Genomic DNA, 13,688 nt, shown 5'->3' on the forward strand with positions numbered 1-13,688 from the left:
GTGATTTTTCTTTTTGGCAAGTCTGCATCTTTTAGAAAAGAAAAGCTTGCTTCAGCTTAAGTGACGGGGTCTGTTGTGTAACTCGCTTTTTATTCTTTCAGATAGCTGAGACAGAGGAGATGCTACTACAATCTTTGAACGTATTATGTGGGAAGGCACAAGTTTGAGCTAGTGGGGTTGACATCAAATTAAATTCTGTGCTGTGGGAAATGACACCTTCCTTCTGGACTGAGAGTTGTTGTATTATGGTTATGGTAACTTAGTGACATCTGTGTTAACTTCATACACCCTGTCTCAGCTTGACTGCAGCCAGCTCAGGCAGAGTAAGGCAGCCTGCACTCTACTCATGTGGTTTCACTAGTCTGTAAGCATAAGTTCATGTTGGAGAATTTCAAAATTCTTAAGCAAACAGAAGGTAAGGGATGGACTTGCTCTCCAGGACAAGGTGATTCTATTTGAGCTCAGTATCTAGCACAGCAGCACAGGAAAAATGATGCTTTTCTCCTTTTGATTTGTGCTTGCAATTTTAATAAGCAAATGATGGGCAACCTTAGTGTTGTTATAAGTAAAAATACATACCAAGTTAAAGCTCTGTGTGTGTGTGTATATACTCTCTGTTTTTATTTTGACAGGACTCTTTTGATCCTACTATGCAGCTGCACCTTGTTCATCAAGCCCCACGCACCATTCCTCCTTACCTCTCAAAAAATGCATCAAGTCTCGGGGATTTGCTACTAGGCTTCTTCAAATATTATGCCACAGAATTTGAGTAAGTATTAAACTCATCTACTATTTTGAAATGTGTAAAATTTTGCTTTCTTTTGTTGGACACATCAGTATTATAAGTCTCTTAAATAGGAAAGAATAGCAGCAATGCAGAAGTGATAACTGACAGAGAGGAAACAAGTGAAAGGATTTGAGGGCAGTGGAAATGCTGATATAAAAAGTGTTATCTAAAATCTTTTGATTAACCATCTACTACTTATTCTGTAAAATAGCTGCCAAAAGTTAGATAGCTCTGGCCTCCTGAAATAGCTGGATTATATATATGTAAATGTTTAAAAACTGCATATCTGTACAAAAAAATCTATCCTTGTTTTTAACATGAGATACATCTTATGATGTGGAATTGCTTCAACCCTAATGGTTGCAGGTGTTTTCTATCATTCCAAGTCAGTGAAGAATATTGTCCTTCCTTACTTTATTGTATGTTTCCTTACTTTATCCATAACCAACACTTAGAGTTATAGAGGCCATTTTTACTTAGGAATTTTCTCATGTCTAGGTGGTTCGCTAACCTGGTTGGTTTGATAGAATTTTACCATCTGATCTTTCTCGTGAAAGAGAAATAGAAGACAAAGTTAGAAAAGAATCTGAGGAAAACCGTAGGTTATGAACACTTTACCAAACTGCTAGTTGAGAATCTCCTACAAAGATTGCTTGTGCATATAAAACACTAGAGGTTTGTATGTAAGCAGACTCTTTAGACAATCTTTAAGCTTTCTTTTAACATGTTTTGCAGATAAATGTTGTCTTTTATTTGTGGAGATTCTATTTGGGTTTTGTCTTTTTAGCCATCCAGCTGCTGTTTGCTAAACCCCTAAATTATAGAATGGTGCTATGTGGTCCTTAAAAGTACATCTCCAAGTTCTTAATGTACGTAGGCCACTAGATGCTTCTTTTGCTACTAATATGTATAATGTTAATCTTCTCAGAAACTGATCTGTTTAGTAAATAACTGTCCATGGTGAAAGAAGCTTCTGGATTGCCTGTGCAAAATGCATTCGGAGCAGATTCTTGAGAAGTTGGTCTCTGTGTTTTGTTGCTTAAAGTATCATTACCTGAACTGTTTGCAGTCCCTGAATATTACTTTTTAGCATCTAAGGAAAAGATGTTATCAATATTTAACTTTAGCGTGATGGAGGAACTTCTGGTGGTTTTTTTGTTTGTTTGTTTTGTTTTTTATTTAAAAAATAAAGGCTGAAAAGATTGAGGGGCTTGTGTAGGTCTAGAAGCAGAAGAAAAGGAGATCAAAAGGCCTCTGGATCTTCTAAATCTAAAGAAGGTTGGAATTCAAGTGAAGATTTGAGGATGGGATATGAACAACTGCTAAAAGAAAAACAAGACTACAGGTAGAGAGTGACAATAGGATAGGTTCTGAAGAGAAGAAAATATTTCAAAAACAGTGAACATATTGCCAACTGTTCAACATTAACTATCTGTTCAATATTTAAACTTTTGACTAGTTATATTATGCTAAAAAGAGCTATAGAAAATAGCTCTGTCAGGCTGAGATATATCAGAAAATGATATAGGAGCAGGATGGAGGTCTCAAAGGTATTAGAGTTCCTTAAAGTTTTAGAAAAACTGTTAATTGGATGGAGGAGAAAATCCCAAATTAGTGTCCTTGCTCAGAAAGGCAGATAGAACGTAGTGTTTAAATATTTTTATTTGTCTGATAGCCAGTCACCAAGAACAATCATCATTCCAAGCTGTCCATAGTGTATGTCATCTTTGCTTTTAGGTTGCTGTTAGAAACAGTGTTTGGAAGGATAGAAATATTATTGCAAACGGGAATTAGAATGAGAGTTAAATACACATAACACAGAACTCTTAGTGCTGCCTTTTATGGCACTAATATTTTTTTTCTGAACTTGTAGAATATTTTTATTGTTGTAATCAATGTTATCATGCCTTGCTTTTCCTGTAAGACACTTACTTGGGTCCCTTTTTATGCAGAATTACAGAGATTTCGTTCCAGGTGACATGACTTCTAAGTCAGGTCACATATTTAAATGATCTGTACTGTGCCAGTGCAGTTCTTGCTGTTGAATGTGTGTGTGTTCTTTTGTTTTTTGTTTTTTTTAATCAAAAGATTACTAAACAAAGGACTACAGTAGTCACACAGGTGACTTGAATAGATTCCTATCTATGAAGTAGGACACAACTACTAGGTTTGGTGGAAAGGATGTCATACTAGAAAAACAGCCTGCAGTCAAGAATAACGAGTGAAGATCAATGTTTGGAACACAATGAGTCACTTCAGTTACCTGCCTACTGATAGGGATACACTTGCATGTATTGGTTGGGAAGCTAGAGATGAATTATTTCAAATTTTCCCCAAAAGCCAGTAGGTATTTCCATTAAAAACTGTATGTTATTTTACTTGATGTAGTACTACTTACTTACAGGATGGTACCAATGAGTCAGCAACAAAGGGAGAAAGAAGAGCCTTGCATGCTGTGCCATTTTATCTCCCTGTGTTGTGGTTTTTCCCTTTTGCTATTTCATCTGCTTCATTAATTTAGACTATAAATTCTTTCAGAGGAGACTACTAGGCTGTACTTAACACAGTGCCCATCCAACATTCCTACCATGTTTTTTTAATTTATTTTTTGCTCTCTGTATAGAAAGTCACTGTTCTTCCCTTCATAAGTTACTAGTAGCGTTATCTGGAAATGGCTGCGTGTGTTGGGCTTAGAGGCCACATCTGGCCCAGCTCATGCAGTTTGCCAGTGGGCTTGTGTAACCGGCCTGCCGCAGGGTTCAAGGTGCAGTGTCTGTGTAGCGGTGCACCTGACTCAGCAGCCTCAAGTATGCGTTTAGCATAGTCTAGCATTTAGGCTTTCTCATTATCAGAGTTCTGCTGATTATGCAGAGAATCTGATAAAACAGGAAAATGTATGGAGGTGTTCCCGAAAGAACATATTTGGAAGCTTCTCCTGTGTTTACCAGGCTCTCTGAAGAGTGTCTGATTTCACTTGTGCAGCTGTGAGTGAAGGCAGCAGGTTTTTGCTTGGCTGGCTTTTTACAGAGTGAGACCTTGGAGCAAGGCCTTGCTTCTCTCTCCTGAAGATATTGCTAGGGATCTAGTGATTATCATTTTGAGCACTTGGGACCCTACATTATTTTTTTATTTATGCAGCAAAGTGTGTGGTACTTCACAGTATTTCTGATTCTTACAAACATGACCTAGTTGAGGAATTAAAAAGAGAGACAAAGGGAGTAGAATGAAAACTCCCTTTGCTTTGAGTCTTTGAATGCTAGAAATGGGCATCGACATGTATCCTGATTTTTAAGCACTAGATCAAGAGAAATATCAATAGACATATGTATAAGTAATCCAAGATATCCTGATGAATGCTTCATATGCTGTGGCCTGCACCTTTGTGTGTATGAAATATCATACACACAAAAAGAAACCCTATTCATATAGTAAATAGAAGAATAATGCCTATGTTTTGCTGAGGAAGTGCAGTTATTCAAACAGCTGACTTTCATAAGTAGCTTTAATCATGAGTTGTTTCCAAACTAATTTGTAGAATCTGTGGGGGCAGACTATTAGCTGGTGCAAACTCTTGTCACCATCGGCTTAATGGAGTTATGACAGCTGAGCTATGACCTAAGAAGCACAGAATTCTTCCAGATTTAACTGATGATTTACAGATTGTATTTTGATTTACAGTGGATTTTTACATAGCTGGAGGAATGTTACTCAGCCAGGTTCTTCCCTCTTTGCAATGTATCAAAAGAATCTGTATTGTCAGCAGTTCCAGTCAGCTGTGCAAAAAACATTACTGCTGGCAGCAATGCTGCCCCCTTATTTCTAGCCCTTATCTAATGGTGGGGGAGTGGTGACCCACTGTTGGCATTCCCAGCCTTTTGCTGATATGGTGGTTTCTTGGTTTAGTTAAGAGCAGCTGGGAACTGGCTGTATAGGGTTGGTTAAGATCCTAGAACTGTAAATAGTTTGATTTGGTTGCCATTATTTTTGACCTATAGCTGTGCCAAGCACATATTTCCAGTATTTTTATTATTTCCCTCTAAACTGTATTGCTATTCCCTCTTTGGTAACATCACTTCCTCTGTTTTCACCTTTAGAACATTGTATGTAGAAAGTAAGTTATCTCCAAATGTATATTTGCTGCTCTGGCACTACAGCTTTAGTTCTAAAATTTGGCATATATGAAGCATGACTGCTTCCTAATAGGTTCCTTGCAGCAGGAATGCTGACCTGTAAGTGTGCTATCTTTACATTGGCCCATCACATACTTTGCAATGAAATCCGTTAGGTGACAGTCTGGGCTTAAACTCTTTACCTTCCTTTTTCCCCACAGAAAACTGTGAAAGATGGATTTACAAAGTACTAATTTATTTTGTATTTGGGGGAAAAAAATAGGTTCCAGTGTTCAGGTTGATAGTGGTTTCTGGAAAAAAAAAATCATGAAAGTATGCTCTTCATAGAAACCTGTGGTGTTCTGTATTGCAGATGTTTTCATAAATAAATGTGTTTGAAAAAATGTTGCTTGTTTCCTACCCATTATTCTTCATATTGTGAAGATTAAACTGTTGTCCCTGTTTCAGGTTATTAAAAAGGATTGTGCTATCTATAGTATTTTGACATCTTTTTAATGCAAACTGATATTACTCATTATTAACAGTTTGTAAGGTCAGTAAACTGTTTTTCTTTTCCCTAGCTGGAGTCATCAAATGATTTCAGTTCGTGAGGCCAAAGCTATTCCAAGACCTGATGGTATTGAATGGAGAAACAAATATATTTGTGTGGAAGGTAAAATGTAAAACAGCATTATTATTTTTGGCTGTTAATGCTCCAGACACTTGAATCTGTCATTTGGACTTTACCCATCATATTTAAATGTGATTTTTTTTGTAGAAAACTGTTATCAATGTAGCTTGTTCTATAGTTACGTAACAGTCTCACTAAAAACATCTGAGAAGGAAGCTTTAAGTTCTATAATGTTTAAAAATAGGTCTCCTGACCTTTTCTTCAAGTGAACTCATTGCCCTGTTACTTTTGGAACAGAGATGGGGGATTTTGAGAAGGAATGGTCTTCGTGACAGTAATCTGGTTTTTGCTGGTCTATAAAAAGAATAGTCTTCAATTCTTCCAAATTTGAGCTCCTCCAAAAACACAGTGGGCACATAACCAGATTCCTCTCCAAGACTATGCTTTGTTCCAGTAATGCTTTGGCATCACAGTTCTAGTGACTGAATGTGTGTATGTGGGTTCCTTTGTGGCTACTTGGCTTATACAGTTACTGTGGTGACATTGGTGATGTTCTCCAGAACAAGGGGTCAGCTCAGGCATACTTTTGGAGTTGAAGCTCTTAAACACTTGCTTCACTATATATGTGAATTGCTCCCTGTCCTCTTAATGCCTTAGAGCTGCTATAGGGAGCCTTCATGAAGAAGGACTATGAACAGTTTGCAGGCACAGGAGGTATGAAGCTTGGAACAGCAAAAGAAAAAAAAATAAAGGAAGGATTATTATTTTAGGAGGGAGAATGAAAAGCAGAATAAGACTGGGAACTACAGTGCAAAAACGAAATGGTTAAGTAAATAAGAGAAGGAATCGAGTACTGGAAGGCAGCAAGTGAATGGAAGTCAACTGGACAAGACATCACGATAAAGGAACCAAGATAAAGTGGAGGCAGAATCAGAAATGGTGGCTGAGTATACTGGGGTGAAAAGGGAAAGGTTTAGGATGAGGGAGGGAGCCTTGGCCCTAGGTCCCAGTGGGAGCCTCAGTTAGGATGAGGAGATCATGAGTGAAGTTTCAGGATAAATAAGGAATGGAAAGAATTGTTACAGACTCAGAAAACTTGGGAGGGAAGAAGGCAGGAGTGCAGTGGGCTATGAACACATTCCATAGTTCTTGAAAGTCTGTGTGTGCACGCACACACTGTTTCCTCCATTAATGCTGCTCTTTGCAGAGCATACTTAGCTGCTGGCTGATAGTCATTCTGTGGAGAAGAGCTATTGAACTTGGCAGTAATCATATGGATGAGGGTGTGGAGTAACGTGGTAAAATCCATTTGTCATCTGGAAGAAAATTGACTACCGGTCACAGGGAAAAGTACCCTGAAAGCTGTTAAAAAGGTTGAGATGGCAAAGCGAACATGCAGAATTAAGAAATGTGAGAAGGGGAGTATCGGCACAGCTGAGATGGGTTGGGATAGTGTATTGGAGATTGTTGGGATACAACTGGGATAATTGTAGTCATTGCCCCAGGCACTGCCATTCTCACCATGGGAGCTGGAAATGCTCCACAGCTGCCCCAGCTGCACCCGCGTGGGCCGAGCCAGGGCCTGCAGGGGCTGTTGCAGGTTCACTGTCTCTCTTAACGCTAGAAGGTGGATGAATGGTTGGTCTTTTCTTCAGTTTAGTTTGAAAATAATCTCAGCACAGAAATTAGGCATTTTAGAGTGTGTATTGAATGTGCTTGATTACATATAACTCTCTGAAGAGAGTGTGTTTTGCATTTGAACTGTTGAAGCAGCAATTGTCTGTAGCAGGCACATCTCATTCCCTCCTGCTCCCACGTCCTTTAAGACTTGATTAGTGCGGACATGATTCTCACACAGCAAGTTCCTATTAATAATTCTGAAGGAAAAATTTTGATTTCCTATTCATATTCCAAGTAGGCCTCATATCTGTAAGTCCTACTAGGGTGACATGTTTTCACCAAAAATAGGTAGATAAAATCTTCTGGTACTGAGAGAGAACTCTTGAAAAGTTCGATAAAGATGTTGACGTATCCTAGTTTGAAAGTCTCTGTAAGCTTTATCTATTTAGTTGACTAAAATTTCAGTAGCTATAACTTAGTAATTTTTAAAACTATAGATTTTATAAATCTGCCTGCAAGTTGCCATAATTCTACAGGTAGCATTATGTTTAAGCTTGCCAAAAGGAAAAAAAATCTGCTTTATTTTCTTTAATTATGCCTTAATACTGAATCTCATTTGCATTTTTACCGTTACAAATGAATGTATAATTAGCAGTGTGGTGATAGCAATAATGGTCACTCTTAAAGGATGTTCTGAAAAGATCACTATCAGAAGATCTAAACTGTTAGGGACTATTCTGGTTTAGCTTAGCTTTTGTCTATATTAGATGGTATCATATCCTTTTGAAAAAGACACATTTAGAAAAAAACAGGAATTTGGCAATTTTGTAAGACAATTAATTGACAGTCATTTAGGGAAAACTGTCTATACTGTGCCTGATTCATGCTTGTATTTATAAATCTTTCATCTCCATGAGAATTTAATACACATTAAATTCATTTCTGAAAATAATTCTTCAGAGCTTGCTGTGCAGCTTTGAATTTGTATGGTTTCTTGTATTTTTATTTGGGAGCTTTGAATTTGTATGGTTTCTTTTTTTTATTTGGGAATATGATCCCTTTTCTTCAAGCATCACAGTGTTGAAGTTGTTCAACTTCTTTTCTAAAACTGTCAATGAACTACCTAATGAAGGATTTTCACTGTCCTCATGCTTAGAAAATGTTAGTGGTATAAATAGTTGCCAACTGCAAAATTATTGCTGCGTTTCAGGGAATGAATGAATTTGAGGGTTAGTAAATATGCAAGAAAAATAAAGGGAAGATGTGAGTCAGCTTTTGTGGCAAGGCAGAGCGCCTTTTCTCCCTACTGTCAATTTTACAAGATTTTACCGCTTTGCTGTTGTTACTTTCTAAAAACATTTCTTTGATACAAGATTAAATACATAAACACCCTAGCATTAAAGAAACATCAAATGTGGGAAACGCAGAAGTGCTCTACTGCTGCAGGTGGTAAGGGATCCGGATTTCTTGTAGCAGTATCAGATTATGCGACTGTCACTGTATCAAATTATGCCACTAGAATTAGAGAGCTAGATACTTGTTTTATTATTTGCTTGCCAGTGCTGTGATCCAATATGATGCTGCAATGTACGATGCACCTTAAAATGTGTAAACATTCATTAAAATACTTCATAGATAGTTTAAAGAAAAACCTTCTAGGAATATGCTAAATGCAACTTTTATTGCTTGGAACAATCTCCTTGATTGAGAGTTTAAATAGCTTTCATATTAAAAGCCTCGTGCCATGGAACATTTTCCAGATTTGAAGTCCCATTCTTCATAATGTCAAAATCACTTCTGAGGTGTGTTTAATGTAATATTCATTCTATGTGTCTCTAAATAAAAGCAATTCATAACCAAGTCAATATAAATGTTACCTGATATAACGAAGACTTCTGGCATTCCCAGGATTCTGAGGTCTTTTCAGGCATTCTGCCGGTGTGAAATATGCCACATTTATTTAAGCATTTCTCTAGTATGGCAGGAAAAAAAAAGTATTAGATCTGTTTGCAGTGTGTTGCAATGCATAGTCTTTGCATCTCAGTTCTTTAATATTGGCTTATTTACTGTAATGTGGGCAGCCATCACAGTAACAAGGAGTACTTTTAAGTCTGTCAATATATTTAAAAAAACAAAAATCTGTCAACATAACTGATTATGCTGGCCAAAAAATAGTAGTCAACATACAGATTTTTAATTCATTGGAAATGAGAAGGAAGCCTCAACATATGAATATATGAACATGTCAACAAATGAATAGATGAAGTGGATTAGATTTTTAGTAAGATAAATATTTCATTACTAGTTAATACTTTTTTTACATAAAAAGATGAGGATATTTTACTGTAATTCTTGTATTTCATTAGATTCATGTCATTCAATAATCAAAGGGAACAGTTCCAAGGAGGGATATGTGCAATAAGTTCCAAAACATTTTATTTTGCCAAATCATATTCTATAGGTCAGAACAAACTATTAAGCAGTCACAAATAATTACAGATTCATGAATTCAGCATATCCGTGGTATACTGCAGAAGTAATAGTCTGATTTTTATTGTGAATTACCTAATATTGAGTGTTTGAGGGGAGGAATGAATGAATTGCAGAAGCAAAGTGGACTCAACAGCTTAAAACCCTCTTGGGATCTAATAATATGTTACCTCTTCTGTGTGTATGGGTGTGTGCTTTTTTTTGTTTGTTTGTTTGGTTGTTTTTTGTTTGTTTGTTTTGTTTTTTGTTTGGGTGTTGGTTTTGGGTGAGCGTGTGGTTTTTTTTTTGATTGCTTGCTCAGTGAAGACAGCCTAACGCCACTGTTCAAAACACTTTTAATGTTTGTGTTTGATCTTGCAGAGCCTTTTGATGGGACAAACACAGCTAGAGCTGTACATGAAAAACACAAGTTTGACATTATCAAAGATGAATTTATGAAGGTAAAAAATGCATCCAGTTTAATCTTTCCAGACAATTTAGTTTTATATATATATATATATATATGTTTTTTTACACTAAGGAATCTATTTGTCTCATGGCCATTGAGATGGGATTTCATTATGCACTGTGGTTAAAATGGACTCTGCATAAAGAAAGGAGAAGTAGTGCAATTATTTGCAGGTTCATGGCCTAACAGATATGTCAGAGTTGTCCTGGAATCTAGGAAGAAGTGGAAATAACCTATTTTAAAGACCTATTTATAAGCTCTGGAGATATCAGAGGATAACTTCTTGTATCAGGCACTTCCATGTGTGTGAATTAGAGGCAATCATTTTTCAGTCAGAATATCAATGTTAAGATATCATTATTCTTAACATAAAGAATGTTAACATCTCTGTCTCCGCACATACTCTCTCTTCTTGAATAGACATATATTTCTCAACGGTTCATTACATTTTGAGCATCTTTGAATTCTTGTTCCCTAAAAAAAGAAATCTTTTTCAAGAGGGAAAAAGTACCAACTTTGTTTTTTCTTGCGTATCTTTGGGGCTTAATGCTTACAGTGGTATTTAAGTATTAATGACACAGAAGATGATTTAACCTTTTAAAACCTTGTACTTCTTTCCCAGTCTTGGCAGATATTACGAGACAAGAAAGACTTGCACTGTATATTACCTTTAAGAACAACTATACAGAAAAGATAACCGACTTCTATCATTTGCTCCTTATTGGATCCTGCTGAAATAAAGAACAGTATCAAAATCAAGATGCAGTTACCCTATCGTTTTTTATGACATGTTTTTCTCTTTAAACTTTTGTTAAGAAAATCTTTATATGAAAGATTGCATATTTTATTATTGACATTTGTTAATACAGCTTCAATACAAAAGTATGTTCTCAGAAAATGCTTGCATTGTTGACTTCTAGAAGAGACTGATGTGACTCAAAAAGCAGCCCACAGCAGCCCAAAACTATTTTAAGGAAAGTATTGGAATATATTGACTTCTTGTTTCCATAATCTATGTAATCATTAATTCAGACACACTTAACCATGAAATAAAGGAATTCAGAGCTAAGCAATGTACGAGTCTGACTGTAATCCTTAAGGCACTGCACACAGAACACACCTAATGAACATACAGCCTGGGCCTTCCATCTGCTTAACTCAGTATGCACTTTTGCTCAACCTTGCACCTTCCAATTCCACTTCCCTCTTACGTGGAACGACAAGCAACAGTTTATGAAGATTAAACCAGATTATATTTGACAACATGCTGGATACCAGGAACTGTAATCTAAACTGGAATTTTCAAGCAGCAGATCTACTACAAAGAAGTTGAAATAAAAAATGACAAATCAATATATGTAAATGTCATATTCACACAAAGTCGTCCAAATACCTTTTAGTGCTTCCTTTAACGTATTTGTAGTAGTAGTGATGACTGCAGTCAAACACTCCTCCTGCTACAGGAAGCTGGGCTTTTGTTTTAATTTTGTGTAAATATTTGTAAATTGGTCAGCTACTGTAAATTAAATTAAAATAAGGAATCTTGACAATTTTAGCTTTTCCAAAGTTGTGAAACTTCTTTTAGACCTGCTGTAGCACAGTTTGTGCCTCTCATGTATTTGTTATTGAAGACCAATTCATTGTTAAAACTGTACTTACTGTCAATTTTTTTTAAGTTTAATATTTTGTATGGTGTTCCATGGAATAAAATTTATATGGAAAATACAACTCCTTTTTCTAGTTTGATGTTATTTGTATTGGATATTTTAAATAGTTGCTATTTCTTATAACTATGTAGAAAAGAAAATGCTATGTATAGGTCTTAGGTCCTTTTTTAAAAATCATAAACTTCTATAGGTCTGTTTTGCACTGCATGTGTGTACAGGTAAATGTTTAAACCAGTACTGTTTCTAAGGAGATTTTTAAAGTCCTTATAACAATGTAAAACGTGTGGTGAGTTTTTGGAGGTTTTGAGGTTTTTTTTTTTTTGTGTAGATCTTAAAGTTTTTCTCCAGGGGTTTTGAATTTAAAGTTTAGAAACTTTGAACTCTGCCTACTGTGAGGTTACTTGATTGGGATCTGGTCTGTCTAATAATTTTGCTTCCTTTTACAGTTTAAGCAGTTTCTTTGATTTTATTGAACTCTGGCAGTCCACAAAAACATTCTCATTCTGTATCTCTGCTCTCCCTCACCAACTCCTCCTCTCTTAGTAGGGTGGTAGACTTGGTCTTAATGAAATATTCACTTTATAAATGCCCTGTTCTATGTAAAAAGCAACCAAAGTGGTTTTAGTATGGAATCATGTCTGGATTCTAAGATGCTCTGCAAACCCAGGATGTTTTTTTATAATATTTTTATAACGTGCCCTTTTCTTGAAAGGTGGTCATGGTTCTTGTTTACAAATTTTTCTTGAAATAAGATAAGCCAGGCATATTCATGATTAAACTTTGGAGGAAAAAAATGCATTTTGAGTAAGCTGGATGTGAAGTATGAAACTACATGTACATGTATGTCTTTCTCATAAGAATTTGCATCTGAGAACTTTGCAGCAGAAAGAAAAATAAGTGTCACCTAAGGAATTAATATGCACACTTTATTGCACTATATTTTAAATTCCTTCTTCATATCTGTTCTAAAACAGATAAAAGTATCATTTTCTTGCAATGTGACAACTTCTGTATGTCTCTTTTGCAGCCTATGCCCCACCAGCTCAGTGGTTCTTTTAATACCCTGCAAGATCTGTGACTATACTGGCCTGTGCATTTTAAAAGAATCTTATTGTATTTTTTTCTTAAATTCTGGTACTTTTGGTAAGCTCTATTTATAATCAGAAACATGAAGACCAGATGGTAATTTTTCCCAAATGTAGGGAGATGGGCATGTTCATAGTGTCCTCTAACAACACAAAACTCGCTGCTAATTTGCTGCGTGCTAGCTGAGCTGCAGGCGCTTTCCACTGACAAAGGCAGGGTGTGTGTCTTGGCCTGGCCAGTGGCCACAGAGAACTGCCATAGTCCTGTGTAAAATAAGCTCTCTGTAGCTACTGGCAAGTGGTTCATTGGCAGAAGCACAGAATGGCAGTAGTCACATATGTTAAAGAGCAGCCTGAGTGACTGGGAAAGTAAATTTTATGGAATTCATACTGTGGTGTATGAGTTCCCTCAGGCCAAGCAAAAGCAGCAGCACTTTCAGTGGAAGTGACAGACCAGCAACCAGTGAGTGTAATGGGAGTTATGTCGTGGGCTGTGACTTTTGACAGAAAGTATCAGAATATCACAGCATCAATTGTTTTGGGATGGGGTGGAAGTTCTACATAGGCTGAAGGTTTTGGGGGAAGATGTAATGACCTGGATTTTTATCTACTCTGGGCAGGTATCCAGAGTGAGGAATCCACTAATAGTTATCATAAATCTTAGTGTTAACACAAAGGTTTTCATTTCTCCTCCACTTCAAAATAAAAACCTTTGTGTCCTCCCTATACAGACTAAGGAATAGTCTTATGGGAGATATTCTTTAGAAGGTCTCTCTCTTTTTTTTCTCTTTTTTTCCTTCCTGACTGACCATGGTCTTGATGTTTGTGCAAGGTGACAGCATCTCTGAGGC

The 13,688-nt window shown here is 36.5% G+C and overlaps 1 protein-coding gene across 5 annotated transcripts in view; it reads left to right on the plus strand.

Annotated features, from left to right (window-relative positions):
- TENT2 (terminal nucleotidyltransferase 2) overlaps positions 1–12,281 on the plus strand; it is a 37,801-nt gene extending 25,520 nt beyond the window's left edge. For 3 of the 5 annotated variants that reach the window (XM_026036714.1, XM_026036721.1, XM_026036740.1), the window contains 4 exons: positions 633–769; positions 5,478–5,569; positions 9,998–10,077; positions 10,708–12,281. In XM_026036714.1, the coding sequence (XP_025892499.1) occupies positions 633–769; positions 5,478–5,569; positions 9,998–10,077; positions 10,708–10,782 (384 nt within the window). In that variant the 3' untranslated portion in view covers positions 10,783–12,281. Of the gene's footprint in view, positions 1–632; positions 770–5,477; positions 5,570–9,997; positions 10,078–10,707 lie in introns of those variants that run through there. The other 2 variants (XM_026036731.1, XM_026036746.1) reach the window with 2 other exon arrangements.
- Positions 12,282–13,688: the final 1,407 nt, after the last annotated feature.

The sequence above is a fragment of the Nothoprocta perdicaria genome, unplaced genomic scaffold (genome assembly GCF_003342845.1).
Source record: "Nothoprocta perdicaria isolate Ctin4 unplaced genomic scaffold, notPer1 scaffold_1, whole genome shotgun sequence".
Lineage (NCBI taxonomy): Eukaryota > Metazoa > Chordata > Aves > Tinamiformes > Tinamidae > Nothoprocta > Nothoprocta perdicaria.